The 16,503-nt window shown below is 33.3% G+C and overlaps 2 protein-coding genes and 1 pseudogene across 2 annotated transcripts; 2 read left to right on the top strand and 1 right to left on the bottom strand.

Annotated features, from left to right (window-relative positions):
- The first annotated feature begins 1,577 nt into the window (after positions 1-1,577).
- Positions 1,578-2,214, top strand: LOC106429105 (uncharacterized protein At4g04775-like). Its single transcript, XM_013869847.3, has 3 exons — positions 1,578-1,617; positions 1,695-1,849; positions 1,915-2,214. Exons 1-3 carry the CDS (start codon positions 1,578-1,580, stop codon positions 2,212-2,214), a joined length of 495 nt encoding a protein of 164 aa, XP_013725301.2.
- A 527-nt stretch (positions 2,215-2,741) lies between these two features.
- LOC106426486 lies at positions 2,742-5,476 on the bottom strand. The gene is made up of 5 exons (XM_048743626.1): positions 5,472-5,476; positions 4,282-5,337; positions 3,864-4,203; positions 3,178-3,792; positions 2,742-3,134 (listed from the first exon to the last, which is right to left on the bottom strand). The coding sequence occupies exons 1-5, from the start codon at positions 5,474-5,476 to the stop codon at positions 2,742-2,744; spliced, it is 2,409 nt and encodes an 802-aa protein (XP_048599583.1).
- Positions 5,477-5,982: 506 nt separating this feature from the next.
- Positions 5,983-13,758, top strand: LOC111202184 (annotated as a pseudogene).
- Positions 13,759-16,503: the final 2,745 nt, after the last annotated feature.

Here is a 16,503-nt window from a genome sequence, read left to right as displayed (position 1 = left end):
TTGAAGAAGGAATAATGAGAAATCCGAGTCCTAATCCGTTTATTTTGATTTTGAAATCTATATCATTAATTCTGAAAATTATCTATTTCATTTTAAAAATCTATGTATTTGTCAAAGATTTATAAATCCAAATATAATTTATAAATCCATTAAAATAGTAGAACCAATAACTCCTATTTATTAATGCTTCTAACGTGAATCGTCGTTAAATTCATCGAAATCAAAAGGGACCATGAGGTCCACTCTAGATAAAAAAAAGGTCCACTCTAGGGAGACCCAGATGTGTTTCTTTTGATTATCTCTGATGTTTTATGTGCTTAAAGCATATACAACGTAAAACTCTATTTTTTTCCTTCAAAATAGAATAAAAAAAAAACATAATAAAGTTGTTCTAATCTAACTTTATATTTCACTCCATAATAGAATAATGAACAAACAAAAAATAGATTACTCCATTATAGAGTGAGATATAAAGTTGGGTTAAAACAGTTCTTATTCCATACTCCATTTCATTACATTTTAGAGCAAAAAATGGAATAGAGTTGGAGAACCATTATATCATCTTCAATGTAAAACTTTATTTTGTTTTCTCTAAAATGGAGTAAAATATAATGTAGAGTAAAAATATTCTAATCCTCCTCTATTTTTATTCCATAATAGAGAAATGAACAAAAAAATTACTCCATTTATAGAGTAAACTCATCTTTACACTATTATAGAATGAAAAATGAAATAGGATTTGAGTTTTTTTTTTTATTTTTTATATATACTTCTACTCTATTTTAGAAAAAAAAATGGAGTGGCGTTGAAGATGCACTGTCATGATTATGTGATATATTACCGGCTTCAGTTTCGATATCTTGAGGTTTCCATGGGGAGATTCGAATTCGAGGATCAAGTTATGGATAAGTATATGATCTTTATTCATCCTTGTTGACAGAGTTTATGAGCTATGTTAATAATTTAATTTACTATTTATAGTAAGGTTTATTTTTGAAATTTTAGTTGGTTTGAAAAATTCAAAGTTAGACTTTCAGTTTCTTTCTCTTTCAGTTCACTATTGGTACTTGCGAGGAAAGAACAAAGCAATAATCACTTCTTTATTTAAATAACGTTAAGACACCAGTTGACCTGACTCTACTGCAGCAACTCGTTAGTATTATATTATTGGGAAAACGGCCAATTCATACATCAACAGAGGACCGCGGTCCCGATCAGTACATACACTCCATACCTGTGCTAAAACATACATCAACTCAAGATTTTTTTAAATTTCATACATCAACCAAAACCTTTAGGTTAATTCATACATTGACCGTTTTGCCGTTAGTCAAACTATAACGACGTCTTACGTGGACTTAACGGGTGATTATGTGGATTTATAGGTTTATTACGTGGATTATTATACACAGATTAACCAAAACGACATCGCATTGAGCTTTAATTAAACGACACCGTTTTGTTTATTCTGAAACAAAAAGACCATCTCCTCGTCTCTGTCGGGAAAGAAAAGAAAAAAAAAACAGAGCGTGAGAGAGAGAGATAGAGAGATACGAGATTGAGAAGAAGAAGCGCTAATGTCTAGCTCATCTAACCCTAATTCCTCGTATGGTACAGGTAAATAGAATCAATTTTGTCTCCAATCAAGGTTTGGGTGTTTATTTAGGCTATTTAATTGAGTGATAACTGAACAGCGATGAGCCAGAGTTTCAGTCGTCGTAGGGTTGAAAGGGAAAGAGGGTTTCCGGCTTTTTGTAGGAAGTGTGGAGAAGCTGCTGTGATTTTTACATCTAAAACCTTGAAAAACCCAGGAAGACTTTTCCATGGTTGTCCTAATGGCAGTGAAGAGGTAAAAAATTTGACTTTGTTTAACTATTTGTGTCTGTTCTAAGATAAATCGATTTGACTGTGTAGGATAAGAATCATTTATTTAAATGGACGGATGAATCTGCGGTTGAAGAAATTCACGATATTAAGAGTTTGTTTGGTGAAAAAATTGGTCATCTGGAACTTCAGTCTCAGAGATGTGAAGATGTAATAAGAAGTTATGACAAAAAGATTGAAGATTTGGGTGATGCTTTAGGTGGATTGGGGAAAGAGATGAAAGAGATGAAAGAATTGGTTCAAGGATATGAGAGAGATGTGAAGAGCTTGAAGAAGATAGTAGTTTGTGGGGTTGGAATGATGTTAGGGTACTACTATTTTGCTATGTAGTAATGTGGTAGATTGAAATGAATGTTTTTCCAGTTTCGGAGATGATATGTTTGTCGGATTGTTGGTTTTTCAAAGGTTTAACGGCTTGTATTAAAATTTGGATTATGTTATGAATTTCACTTTTGTCATGAATTTGGTTTATGCTATGTTTTTAGCTTTGTTATGACATAAGAAGTGGTCAAAAACATTAGAATCACAAATGTTTTGAAACTCAAGATTTTCATAACATAATAAGTTTTACAAAAGAGATATAGAAGTCTTAGAGAAGAGAGATATTATAAGTCACAACCCGAAAAACATCTAAACAACAAAAACCAACATAGTCATGACTAAGCTGAGTTAAGAACACACCGTAAGCACACCTAAAATACCAAAAACCAACGTCGTATCTAGGCTGCCTCGTTCTTCAGAATACACTAACAGAGAAGCCAAAAATAATAAACAAGAGAACCTGAAAAAAGAGGCAAAAGAGGCATTGTTACTAGTCCAGTGATGAGTGAAATTTAACCAAGAGAGCAAACCTAAAGTTAGTTGGATGTTTGTGTTGGTTGACTTGGTCCCGGAGCTTCACCATGGTCCACTGACATTGTCTCTCCTTGTGAAGGTTGTTTCTTCTTCCTTGGATAAATCTTTCTTGGCTTGTTAGGGGCTCCGGGTCGGTCACAATAGAGAGAGTTATGCTCTTCTGTCCCACATCGATAACAATGGATCTTCTTAAAGTGTCCTGAAACTTTTTTCCCTTTTGTAGGAGACTCATGAACTGACTTCTTCCTCTTCTGCGGATTCTTCTTTCGACCTTTCTCTTTAGGTCTTGGCGGTGGTTCAATGTGAGAACCAGGAGCATCTTTCCAAAACTTTATTCCTTCAACCGGAGTGATTGAATCACTATATTGCTTCTTCCACAAAGTGGTCAAGTAACACTGCCACAAAATCCTCAGAATTAAGCTTTTTATCTTTAATCACCTTTAAAGCATGACGACACGGAATCCCGGTGAGGTCCCATCTTCTGCAGCTACATGTTCGCTTGTCCATATTGACAGTGTAGGAAATGTTGTTCTCCTGTACTTCTGAAACACCATTCGGACCAGGTGTCCTTTTCTTACACCATTTGCGTTTTTCCTCTTCTTCAGCGATGGTATTTGCAACCTTTTCACTATATTTCTTCCTATACTTCAGCAACTTCTTCTTCCTCACCTCAATTCTAACCATTGTTTGTCTCCTCATGGTCTCAAGCATTTCCACTAAAGGCAGAGAATGGGCTTTCTTCAGACCGCTATTGTAAGACTCTGAGAAATTGTTGAGTCCATCTTCACAAGTAGATGTGGTACTGAAGAATGCACGAGTACAAGTTTTAGGATCTCTCACCATCAAGTCATCATATATCTGAGAGTCGAATGCTTTAAGCTCTTTAAGTGCCGCTTTATAATCACCCTCGTTGAAGCTATTTGCCACTGCCCAATACAGTTTTTTAAACTTAGGCTTGTTGGGGTGTAGTTTCTTAACGTTCCCGTATACGTGTCTAGCGCACATACGGTGCTCTATGTGAGGAAGCTCTTCATCCACAGCCTTTATAAGACCCTGAAAATAATGACCACAGTAAGAATATGTATTCAACAATTCAGAAAAGAAAAAAACATTAAGAAGCTTACTTTATGTTTGTCAGAGATAAGTGTGAACCCTTGACCACTTTGGAGGTTTAAATCATACTTCACCCTTTCAATGAACCACTTCCAATTGTCAGTGTCCTCAACTTGAACAATACCCCACGCAACATGATATATTTGATTGTTTGCGTCTCGTCCCACAGCTGCAAGGAGTTGTCCTTTTGAAGTGGATTTCATAAAGCACCCATCAATCCCAATAATGGGTCGACAATAAGCGCTCCATATTGTCTTCAAAGCCTTAAAACAGACATAAAACTTGTCGAATATCTCAACACCATCGTCTCTAATGATTGTCACAACATCACACGTAGACCCAGGGTTTGTTCTGTCAAAGAAAATGAACCAATAAGTCAGAGAATAACTCCACTGAAATTAGACCAAAATTTTTAAAAACAATACATACTCTAGGATTTTCTCTTTGTAGTCTTTTATCCTTGCAAATTGTTCATCAAACTCATCGCTTATCATCTCCAAAGCTCTCTTTCGGGCCTTTCTAGCGATATCATGTGTCACCGTCAAGTTGTATCTGTCTTCAATGATTTCTTGTATGAACCTTGGCATCAATGCATTATCGTGTCTGATCTCATTTATCAGAAGCTTAGCAATCACATGATCAGTCAATAACTTGCAATACCCGTCTTTGGTGCAAGTATGCTCTTCTTGGAATGACTTCACCATGTACTGCTGCACTGATTTCTCATAAGAACAGTAGATTCTCCAAGTACAAGGAACCTCACCCACTACAGCACACTTTGCCTCAGAAATTTGATCTCCCCATCTTGTGTATTTAACATTCCAACCTCCCTTCAATGCATATTCTAACACAGCTTCCTTGAACTCGGTTATGCTTTCAAAAACCTGCATAATTTTCAACTCTCCACTTCCTCTTCGCCATCTTTCATAACCACTTTCGATGTCACCTTCTTCATCATCCGAGCATGGAGGTGTATCTCTATGAGCTTCATTGTACTCTTCCTCATCAACAAACTCAGAAACTATTTCTTCTACACGCTCATCCCGCGGGTCAGGTTCACTATTATCTCGGGCCTCATCCCTTTCTATTCCCGAATCAGCACCATCATGCGGAGAAGTTTCACCATCATGCGCTTCTGATTGAGCATCTTGCAAAGCTGATTCACTCTCTTCAGCCTCATTGTTAACGTCTTGGTGCTCAAGATAGATTTCCACTGTCTTTACATATTGTGTAGCATCACACATTTTTTGGAAGTTTAAACCGCCATCAAACAACACCATCAAAGATAATAAGTCTTCGTAAGGAAACTTGTACCAAACTCGCTGCCCATACATATCAACAACATCTGCCGACATTATCCCACCAAATAGACATTGAGTAGCGGTTTCAAGATGATGAATTTTCCCACCAACATAGCTTAGACTTCCTTCTAAATTCTCAAACTTCCCGTCGTAGTATATAATAAACGTGATATCATTATCCCCACTGCAAAAATTATACAATGCATCAGTCACAGAAATAAATCATGATAATATATTCATTGACACATTTCAGCGAACACATTGTATGCTATCAAAACAGAACCCAATAATTTTCTCAGATAATAGGATCGAACATACCTCATTCCAACAATTCTCTCTTAATTGTGCTTTCACCTCCTCTGAATCGTCTTTGTCACACCTAACTTCGCAATTTTTCTTCTCAATCTCGTATCTCTCTATCTCTCTATCTCTCTCTCTCTCACGCTCTGTTTTTTTTTTCTTTTCTTTCCCGACAGAGACGAGGAGATGGTCTTTTTGTTTCAGAATAAACAAAACGGTGTCGTATATTAAAGCCCAATTCGACGTCGTTTTGGTTAATCTATGTATAATAATCCACGTAATAAACCTATAAATCCACATAATCACCCGTTAAGTCCACGTAAGACGTCGTTATAGTTTGACTAACGGCAAGACGGTCAATGTATGAATTAACCTAAAGGTTTTGGTTGATGTATGAAATTTAAAAAAATCTTGAGTTGATGTATGTTTTAGCACAGGTATGGAGTGTATGTACTGATCGGGACCGCGGTCCTCTGTTGATGTATGAATTGGCCGTTTTCCCATTATATTATTAGTTCTATGAATCTATCATCATGCAGGGGACCCAACAACCACACAAAGCTTGTCCATTTGTGTCTGCTACTGAACTTTATAATCTTTTTAATCACCAAGTTGTGTTCTTTCGGCTGTCAGATTTTGAAATAGTGCAAAAGAACACACTCTGCAAGGTCAAATAAGATCGAGCTTTACGGCTTTAACCATATCTAAACGCCTTACAGAAGAAGAAAAAAAAGGCTTCAAGCTCTCCATGGAACATGTCAGAGTTATCTTCTTATTCTTTGCTTGTTGTGTCCTAATGTTTCTTCCGTTTCAGACCTTAGCTCAGGTAGATACTTATGAGTTTGATCCAGACTTCAACTGTGTAGACCGAGGAAACTTCACAGCCAACAGCTCCTTTGCTGGAAACCTCAACCGACTTGTCTCCTCTCTCTCTTCGCTAACATCAAAACCTTATGGTTTCTACAACCTCTCGTCCGGAGACTCATCCGGAGAAAAGGCTTACGCCATTGGTCTTTGCAGAAGAGAAGTCAAAAGAGATGATTGTCTCAGATGTATTCAGACAGCTGCAAGAAACCTCACCGAGCAGTGTCCACGGTCAAAACAAGCTGTCGTGTGGTACACGCAGTATGTTTCGTTACTCTAACAGAACAATCTACGGAAGAAAAGAAACAGATCCAAAGCTGTCTTATCGTGCCGGCGAAAAGATATCTTCAAACATAGATGAGTTTGAGCGTGTGCAGAGAGAGCTGCTGAACAGGCTCAAAGGGGTTGCTGCGGCTGGTGGGGGGAATAGGAAGTACGCTCAAGGGAACAGTTCGGCTTCGCCAGGGTACAGGAGCTTCTATGGAAGTGCACAGTGCACGCCGGATTTGTCTGAAGAAGATTGTAATGACTGTTTGATTTATGGGTTTGAGAGTATCCCAAGCTGTTGTGATAGTGAGATTGGTCTTAGGTGGTTTTGTCCTAGCTGTAACTTCCGGTTTGAGACGTGGAGATTCTATGAGTTTGAGGCAGACCTAGAGCTTGATCCACCTGGGAGTGCTGGTTCACCAACACCAGCTGCAAAAACTGAGGAGAAAACAGGTACATGGAAATGTTTGAATGTGTGTTTTGTGTGTTCTGCTGCAAATGTTTTGTCTTAAGAGTAAGAAAGTGAATTTACAGGAAAGGGCAAAGGTGGATCTAAAGTTGTTATTGCGATAGTCATTCCAATAGTTCTGGTTGCTTTATTTGGAATTTGTCTATGCTTGGTCTTGAAGTGGAAGAAGAACAAGTCCAGAGATAGAGTCAAAGGTAACAACACAATGTTCTTGTTTTTGTTGATGTTATGGACTTAGGCCTGCGACTTCGAGTTTCGAAACCAAACCGAGTCGGTTTTTTGGTTTCTGGTTAATGTAATTTTTTTAAAATAGTTTCGAAATAAACCGAATAACATTACTGTTCGGTTCAGTCATCGGTTAATTTTGGTTTTTACTTTTAAAACCAAAATTAACCGATAATTGGTTTAAAAATTTTTTTTTTTTGATAACTCAGTTAAAATTGGTTAAATCGGATATTTTGGTTAAACTTGTTTAATTTGGTTCAGTTTAACTGATTATTGGTTAACATCGATCTAGTTTTGGTACAAACCTGTTTAGTTTTGGTATTATTTATTTTATTTACTTTTAAAAAAACTGGTTAACCGTTCGGGTTCGGTTTGACCGAACCGGTAACCATTTGATTTTCGTAAGCATTCCGCACCAAACCAAACTCAAAACCGATAACCGAAAATTTTGGTTCGGTATGGCTCAAATCCGCGAGCTAGTTATGGGAAAGTACTCTTATTTGCCCCACTCCCAAAAAATATATTCTAACTACCCCACCCATTTTCTCACTATCCCCTTCTCTTTCTCTTCTACCATTATCCTTTCATTATATTTTTTTTTTAAATTTAAATAAAGGAGTAAATAAATCTGCGAATGGGTCCCACGTTTTTTAATATTTGTTTATTTATTTAAAATCTGGGTCCCGCTCCTCGTTTTGTCCGTGCGATCAGCCCTTTTTTGTTTTTTTTTTGCAATAATTAAAATTTCTCATTTCCTCTTTTTTCTTCATTAGTTCTTTGTTTTCCTTTTTTTCTTTGCAATAATCTGGGTTCTACCTCCCCTTTCTTATCTATTCTTTCTTTTTTTTGTAATGAGTTCCCATTTTAATCATTATTAATTAAATTACTAACAAAAATGAAAATAATTATTTTGGCTTTCAATTTCTCAATTATCTCGTTCATATAAATGATTTCAAATTTAAAATATTGTATTCATTTATTTTAATATTCTATATTTATAACTGAATTAATAATTTATAAAATAATATCACCTCTGATTCCGAAAATATTATTTCCTCATAATATTGTTAAAATAGCTCACAAATCCTACTTTCTCTGATTTCCTTTATATTATGTATTTCAAAAATATTTCAATGAACAATTAATTTTAAAATAATTTTATAAAATATTTATAAAAATTTCGGTTATATAAAATTATTTCAAAAAACAAGCATTCAATAAAATATGTATTTCAATAATATTTTAATCAAAAGGTATTAACAAAAATAAATGTAATAAATGTATTTATTAAGACCATGAATGCATTTAAAACATGAGGCTCCAATATAAGAGAGTAAATCAACATGTGACGAAGAGATAGGAAAAACTTGAGATAGTATTTCAAAAATACAAATTTCCTAAACTATTTTTTTTATCTTTTATATAAAAGTATTCAAATTTAAAATAATTTATTTCAAATTTTAAACAAGAAATAATTTCATAAATATTTATAAATTATTTCAGTAATATTTCAAAAAAATATATTTAGTAAAATATGTATTTCATAATATTTTAATTAACAATTGAATCCAAAATTAAATTAACAAATATTTATATCAATTTTGGTTATATAAAAAATTTAGTAAATATTTATATATATTAATTTTCCTAAAATAATTTTTTTATCTCTTTTATATAAAAGAACTAAAAATTTAAATAATATTTTAATCAACAATTAATTTTCAAAAATTGATTTAATTAAATATTTATATAAATTAATTTTCTTTAACTAAAATTTTATTTCTTTTATATAAAAGAAATCAAATTTAAAATAATATATTCCTGATTTAAATCAAAAATTAATTTCAAAAATATTTATATCAATTATTTCAAAATTATTCATATAAATTACTTCAATAATATTTATATAGTTTATTTCAATAATATTAATAAAAAATTATATAAATTTTGGTTGCATAAAAATATTCCAAAAATACAAATTTAATAAAACTTATATTTCAGTATTATTTTAATAAACTACTATGTGTAATATGAACTACTATATATTACTTGAACTATTATGTGTAATATGAACTACTATGTACTACTTTGAACTACCTTAAAATACTTTGAATTACTATGTTTATGCATGTTTCTAAAAAACCTTAATATTCGTCTTATTGTTTATTTTTAGAAGGTGTATCTCATATATTACGTGATTATATATCCATATATGTGTTATTTGTCAAATTAGACATAAAATACTCTTAGTTACTCAAACTGATATAAAACTTTTCATTTCTATTCAAAACATCCTTATACTTCCATACTAATGTTTTGTTGGGAAGATCATAATGAGATGAATAACATAAAATACATATTTTTTGAATTTTTTTCCTGTCATTGTGTTATATACAACCTAGAAATGTTTAAATACATTGGTATTACTTATAAATTTGAATTTTTGACATGGTATTACTAATAAATATTGAATTTCGCAAAAATATTACTATGAAGAAGGAAATATTACTACAACCTTGAGAACTACTAAGTGCAAATATTCAAGCATTTGTTAGACATAAAATATGGTTAATTTGTCACGTTTTAAATATGTTTTTTACATCTGATATTTTTTTTCACGTTTTGAAAATGTTTTAGACAAGTTTTTTCGTTGTAAAAAGACTGAAATTATTAAAAATAAAATTTTTAGGTATATCGATATAAAAAAATATGAAAATATGTTTAAGGATTATTTGATATTATTTAAATAATATTTAATCAGCAATTAATTTTAAAAATAATTTTTTTTAAACTAAAATGTTTATCCCTTTCAGGCATGTGATAAATATGTTTTACATGCTTATGTGCTAAATATGTTTTACACGTTTTGAAGGTTTTATTTGTTTTAGTAATACCTAATAAGCTTAGTAGTTCAATAAATTTAAACATGTGTAAGCCATGTATTTTATGTTAAGACATGTTTTTGCCAACGAAATAACATAAGTATTTTGTATGTTCTAGTAATCTCTAATAAATCCAGTAGTCCAGCTTATTTCTTTTGGCACATAGTAATATTTAACATTCTAGTTATCTAAACCTATTTCAAAACAACATAATACCAATTTTATACACAATATCCAAACTGGCATTGCAACAAACATAACAAAATTTCCTACACAATATTCTTAAATTACATATTTAAATTCTTAGTTAACACTCAGCCATTATATTACAAGCCTTTGTTCCTTATGTTCCATCCTTCTTTCTCTTTCTCTGCATCTTTAGATTCTTTCTCAGCTTCCTCATCAACTTTGTTCCTATTCCATTGGAAACTATGCAAACATATTTAGTTGATCCTTTTCAAATCTATTAGTTGATCCTTTCCAAATCTATTAGTAAATCAAATCTAACAGACACGAAAAATACAAACTCAAACCATAAAAGCAAAGACATTTAGTTACTCAGCCAAAATGAATTCTTCGTTATAAGTAACACTGAACAAGAATCTATGCAAAGTCCATGAGTATTAAAAAAAATACTAGAGTACGTAATAGTGGAAGCAGTGGAAACAAACTCAGCAAAATAATCATAAAACAAGAACAAGATGTCCACACATATTACTTAATCAAGTAAATCAACTTGACAAAGTATTAAGCTATGCATATTATTAGAAACGAATTGACCTCTCAACCAAATTATCAAACTTAACAGTCTAGTGGAACCAAGATTGGATCTCAAAATAACTACATGTTCATAAGCCTATAACTAATTTCTAGGTAAAATGCAAGGAAACAGAGTCACCGCTGATTACAAAGTGAACCCAACACTGGAAATTCAACGTGACGAAGTCAATAATGGCCCATGACTAATCCCCACAAAGCATCCAATGATTAATTTGATGTATATAAGCTCAACAAGTAACAGGGTTGGTGAACTGTATTTACTTGAAACATCAAACCAGGTAGAAAGAAATTTGAATCATCATTGCGCTTTCAACTGACATTACCAAACCAATCTAACAAACAACCCAAACATCAACACTTTTCATGAACAAACAAGTTCCCCCCCCCCCTCCCCTAATTTCTCACGAATCCACATCAAAAACGACTAAACAAATTCGAAAACGAACCTGGGTTTCGGGAAAGAAAAGAAGAAAGATGTCGATTTTGAATGCTTCTGCGGAGGTTGAAAAAGGAAGAGAGGAGAGGGATTTCAGTCTCTTTGTTCGTCGGTTTTGATTTCGGCAGAGAGAGAGGTTTTTTTTTAACAGCTTAATGACGATGGAACACGTGTTAGGGTTAAGGAGAGATTCGGGTTAGATCCGACTGGATATGGTTTGGGTGGGTTTAGCTTAGGTTGGGTTGTAGTTTTGTTAATTCATTAAGGGTATTTGGGTAGTTAGCCACGTTTTGTAATTAAAAGTAAATAAAAAAAAAATAAGTTATTAGGATGGGGCATATTAGAATAAACATAGGAGTTAATAGGACAATATAGAATAAAGTCCCTAGTTATGCCTATGCTGTTAAGAAATAAAAAAAATCTTATTCCTAAGAACTACTGTCACAAATGCAGTTCTTGGGAGTTCACCTTTGTCCGGATCAGTAGCAGAGGATGAGTTCTCAAACACAGATTCTCTATTAGTTGACTTCGAAAATCTTAAGGTTGCAACAAACAACTTTTCACCAGAAAACGAACTTGGACGTGGTGGGTTTGGTTCAGTTTATAAGGTAAAGTTTCTTCGACCAAACTTCTTACCAATAACCTTGATTTTGCTTACTTTGGGAATATGTATGTCTCAGGGTGTGTTCTCTCATGGACAAGAAATCGCCGTAAAAAGATTGTCAGGTACTTCAGGACAAGGAGACCTCGAATTCAAGAACGAAATCTTACTACTTGCAAAGCTTCAGCATAGGAACTTAGTTAGGCTTTTAGGTTTCTGCATACATGGACAAGAAAGACTCCTTGTCTATGAGTTCATCAAGAACGCTAGTCTTGACCATTTCATCTTTAGTATATATTTTCTCCTCCTTATGCCTCCAAATGATCCTTACCATTATAGTTTTTCGCTCTGTATTGATCTTTGTGCCGTTGCAGATCTTGAGAAGCGTCAAGTCTTGGATTGGGGAGTGCGTTACAAAATGATAGGTGGAGTTGCTAGAGGACTTCTTTATCTCCATGAAGACTCACGTTACCGGATCATTCACCGTGATCTTAAGGCTAGCAACATTCTCTTGGACCAAGAAATGAATCCGAAAATCGCGGATTTTGGATTAGCTAAGCTCTTTGACCAAGGACAAACCATGACACATCGATTCACAAACAGAATCGCTGGAACTTAGTAAGTAAAACTGATCTTACTAGCTTATTAAATCATAAAGAAACACATGTATAAACTGTTTATTTCATTTCATCTTGTAGTGGTTACATGGCTCCAGAATATGCAATGCATGGACAATTCTCAGTGAAAACAGACGTTTTCAGCTTTGGTGTATTAGTCATTGAGATCATTACAGGTAAGAGAAACAACAATGGTCGAGGAAGTGATGATGATGATGCAGAAGATCTTCTTAGTTGGGTAAGTACACTTAAGTTCTCGCGGAAAACTTGTTTTTATTATTTGGAGCGGCAACAAGATTTTGCGGTTTTTACGGAAAAACTCAATTTGCGGTTTGACAGAAAATCTGATTTTACGGTTTGGCAGAAAAATTATTTCAATGATATTGGCAGAAAAACTCGTTTTCATGATTCTTGCGGAAAAAATACCATTTTTATGGTTTTGGTGAAAAAATCATTTTATGATTTTGTCAAATTTTCTTTTAACAGTTTTGGTGGAAAACTCTTTTTTTATGGCTTTTGCCAAAAAAAAATAAAATTCAAATCGTATTTAAGTCAAACGTTTTTAGATTATTAGACCGATCATGTCTACATAGTTCCACCAACTTTTTGTCCATGGAAAAATTGAACACAGACAACCCTTGGTCATCCTATCAATTTGACAGCCCTATGCAGAACCAAACTGTTGTTCGGGTTTTGGTCATAAATGTTCTGTTTTGTCTTCTCAGGTATGGAGAAGCTGGAGAGAAGACGTTATACTAAGCGTGATCGATCCAAGTTTAACCGCGGGGTCAAGAAACGATATCTTGAGATGCCTACACATTGGTCTCTTATGTGTTCAAGAGAGTGCAGCGAGTAGACCAACGATGGCTTCGGTTGCTCTCATGCTCAATAGCAACTCCTTTACTCTCCCGACACCTTCACGGCCTGCTTTTGTGTTGGAAAGTGTGATACCTTCGAATGTTTCTTCTTCGACTGAAGGGTTACAAATGTCGTCGAAGGATGTTACTGTTTCTGAGTTATCTCCTCGTTAGGAAGCTTTAATCTGTAAAGAAAGTTTGATTTTTTGGTTTAAGCCTATTAATGGGTTTTGTTTGTATGATTTTTTCAGTCAGTGTGGCTTGATTTTAATATCAATCAAAGTTAATTAAATTAATTGTTTCTTAAGTACTGAGGAGTGAGGAAGTCATTAACTCATCATTTTAAATACATTTTCCAAGCCAATATCAATCATATTTTTTTCATTTTCTAAAAGAAGTGTATAATATATTTAGGCCTAGACCTGGACACGGATCGGATATCCGGGTTTTTAAAGGTATTTGTGATTTGTTTCGTATGTCACGGATATCTAATTTTTCGATTTGCTTTGCTTCGAAAAAAATACGGATATTCGAAAAAACGGATATCCGGAAAATAAATAGATATTTGCGGATATTTACGAATACTTACGGATATCTCATATGTTTTGATTAATACAAATAATCTTAAAATTTTGATACAAATTTGTTTTGTGAAATATTTTTTGCATGATATATATGATAAAAATTAAAAGAAGAAGTGAATCTACATAGTTTTTAAATTTATTGAACTTAGTTAACAATTATAATAACACAAAACTTAAGAAAAAAAATTATAATTGTCATAAATGTGTTTTCTTCCTTTTATGTAATATATATATATATATAGTAGACTTTTCTCTCTTCTTATGACATGTGGAAGGGGAGTTTGTCGATATGTGTCCTCTTTTTTTGTCTTTTTACATTTTAGATCATTCTTCTTTTAGACTATTGCAATTTGGTTCATTATTTTCTAATTATGCACTATCTAATCCTTCTCACACTAACTATCATCATTTGAAGTTTGATAATCTATTTTATTGTTCACAAAATTGCAAAACGAATAAAGAAATAAGTAAAAATATAAATGTAGTTTAATATTTAATTTACTCACTGCTAAAAATAACATAAACTTTCGCTATTTTATTATTTTTTACTATTTTCTATTATTTCATTTACAACTATATATTTATCTTAATATTAATCAAACTAAAGCAAAACACATAATCTAAACATAAAACCTCCATAATCATAGAGAAAAAAATACCAAAGTAACACTAACTCAATAAAGGTCCAGAGCTCAAAGGCGATCAAGAACAAAAATTAACTTACCCCACTTTATCATTGAGTGTCTTGGCCAGAACAATAAAAAGTCAGAAAAATGTAGAAAGATAATCTTGAGATAAAGCAATTGCTCAAACACAAAAGAGTGTGATCAAAGACCAATGCAAAGAACCAAGAAAGCGGGTTAGAGGAAAAATAATCAACAGAAGGCTAAAATCACCACAAAGCAGGAAGAGACATACATAACGAACGATAAGGACAACCACCAGCTAAGAGGTAAGAATCACCTCACAAACTAAACAAGCACAAACAAGACATCTATGCAAGTGAAGAACCACAAAACTCTGGATAGAAGGGACCAAAGCTCCAAGAGACTAATACCACACACTTATACTAAGGGAAGCAAGGGAAGAAGAGAACAACCTGAGTGAGGGAGAACGGAAGCCAACCCCCGAGAAACCAGAGCCCAGACTTGAGACCAGAAACAATCTTCCAAATCTACAGAGCATATTCGGAGGAGAACACTATCCAAATCTGGAGTGGCAAACATGGCGAAAGGGAGAGTCACAGAGACGCAAGAAGCCATGAAAGTTGCAACGAGATGGGGGAACATAGATGGAAAGGTAGACAAAACAAAATCATTCAATCGCGGAGCCGTCCTCGAGCTATAGAAGTCAGATCACCAAAAACCATAACTTGAAAACTAAGGCGAGAAGGGATTATCGATGGTAAGCCAACGACGAGGAAAACAACTTCAAAGACGACTAAACTCTGACCCAACCCAAGGAGATGCAGTTCCTAACAAGAGGACATATGTGAGTCTTTTTCGGTGATGGCGAGAATCACAGCATAACGGAAAGGTAAACGAAATGTATAGATGGTGACGGCTCAATGTAAAAATATAGGGAGAGAGCACAAAACATCTTTAAAAGGTAATGTTCAAATAATTAGAAAAATATTAATTTTTACCCTGAAACAATTAGCCTTAAATTCAACAAATGCCCAAATGTAAAATTATTGAAATTCAATATGCATTACATCACAAACTCACTCCACCACTAATAAAGTACTATTATACCCACACCAACACACTATTAAAAAAAAAACGCATAATATGTTAGCATATCACCTATTACTACATAACATAATAAAAATACCAAATAATGTTCTTAGCAAATAAAGACGATCACATAATTAGCTAGCTATATCATCCGAAAAATAATAATTAACAACAATAAAACAATATTCCGCGCGAAGCGCGGACATGCCCCTAGTACTTTTATATAAGTAGTAATGTGAATAGAATTTATCAAATCATATGTTAGAATAATAATTATATAATTTTATACATTAAAAACTTTAAATATAATCAAGATATACATGTATTTATATATTGTCGGATTGGATCGGATATCCGCTTCCCAAAATTTTAATATTTGTGATTTGTTTCGATTTTAACGGATATTGATTTCTAGTATTTGCTTTGCTTCGAAAGTTTACGGATATCCGAAATTTTCGGATTGAATCGAAACGAATAACGAATTGAATCAAATTTAACGGATAAAATGGGGCTGGTTCTACTAGAACACTGCAACTTCAACAGTATTCAAAAATAGAAAGGAAAAGTCAAAATAATAGATTTGTAACTACAGATTGTTTTAGTATGTTAGAAAATTTGTAACATCTAACTTAAGAAAAAGGAAAGGAAAGAGTGCGTAATTACCAATCAAATATATATAATGTTAACAGCATACATATTGATCCCAAAAGAAAGTGAACAGCATACATAATT

Source organism: Brassica napus, chromosome C1 (assembly GCF_020379485.1).
Source record: "Brassica napus cultivar Da-Ae chromosome C1, Da-Ae, whole genome shotgun sequence".
In the NCBI taxonomy this organism is placed as follows: Eukaryota; Viridiplantae; Streptophyta; class Magnoliopsida; order Brassicales; family Brassicaceae; genus Brassica; species Brassica napus.
The sequence above is the reverse complement of the archived record's forward strand: the minus strand, read 5'-3'. Positions and strand labels throughout refer to the sequence as shown.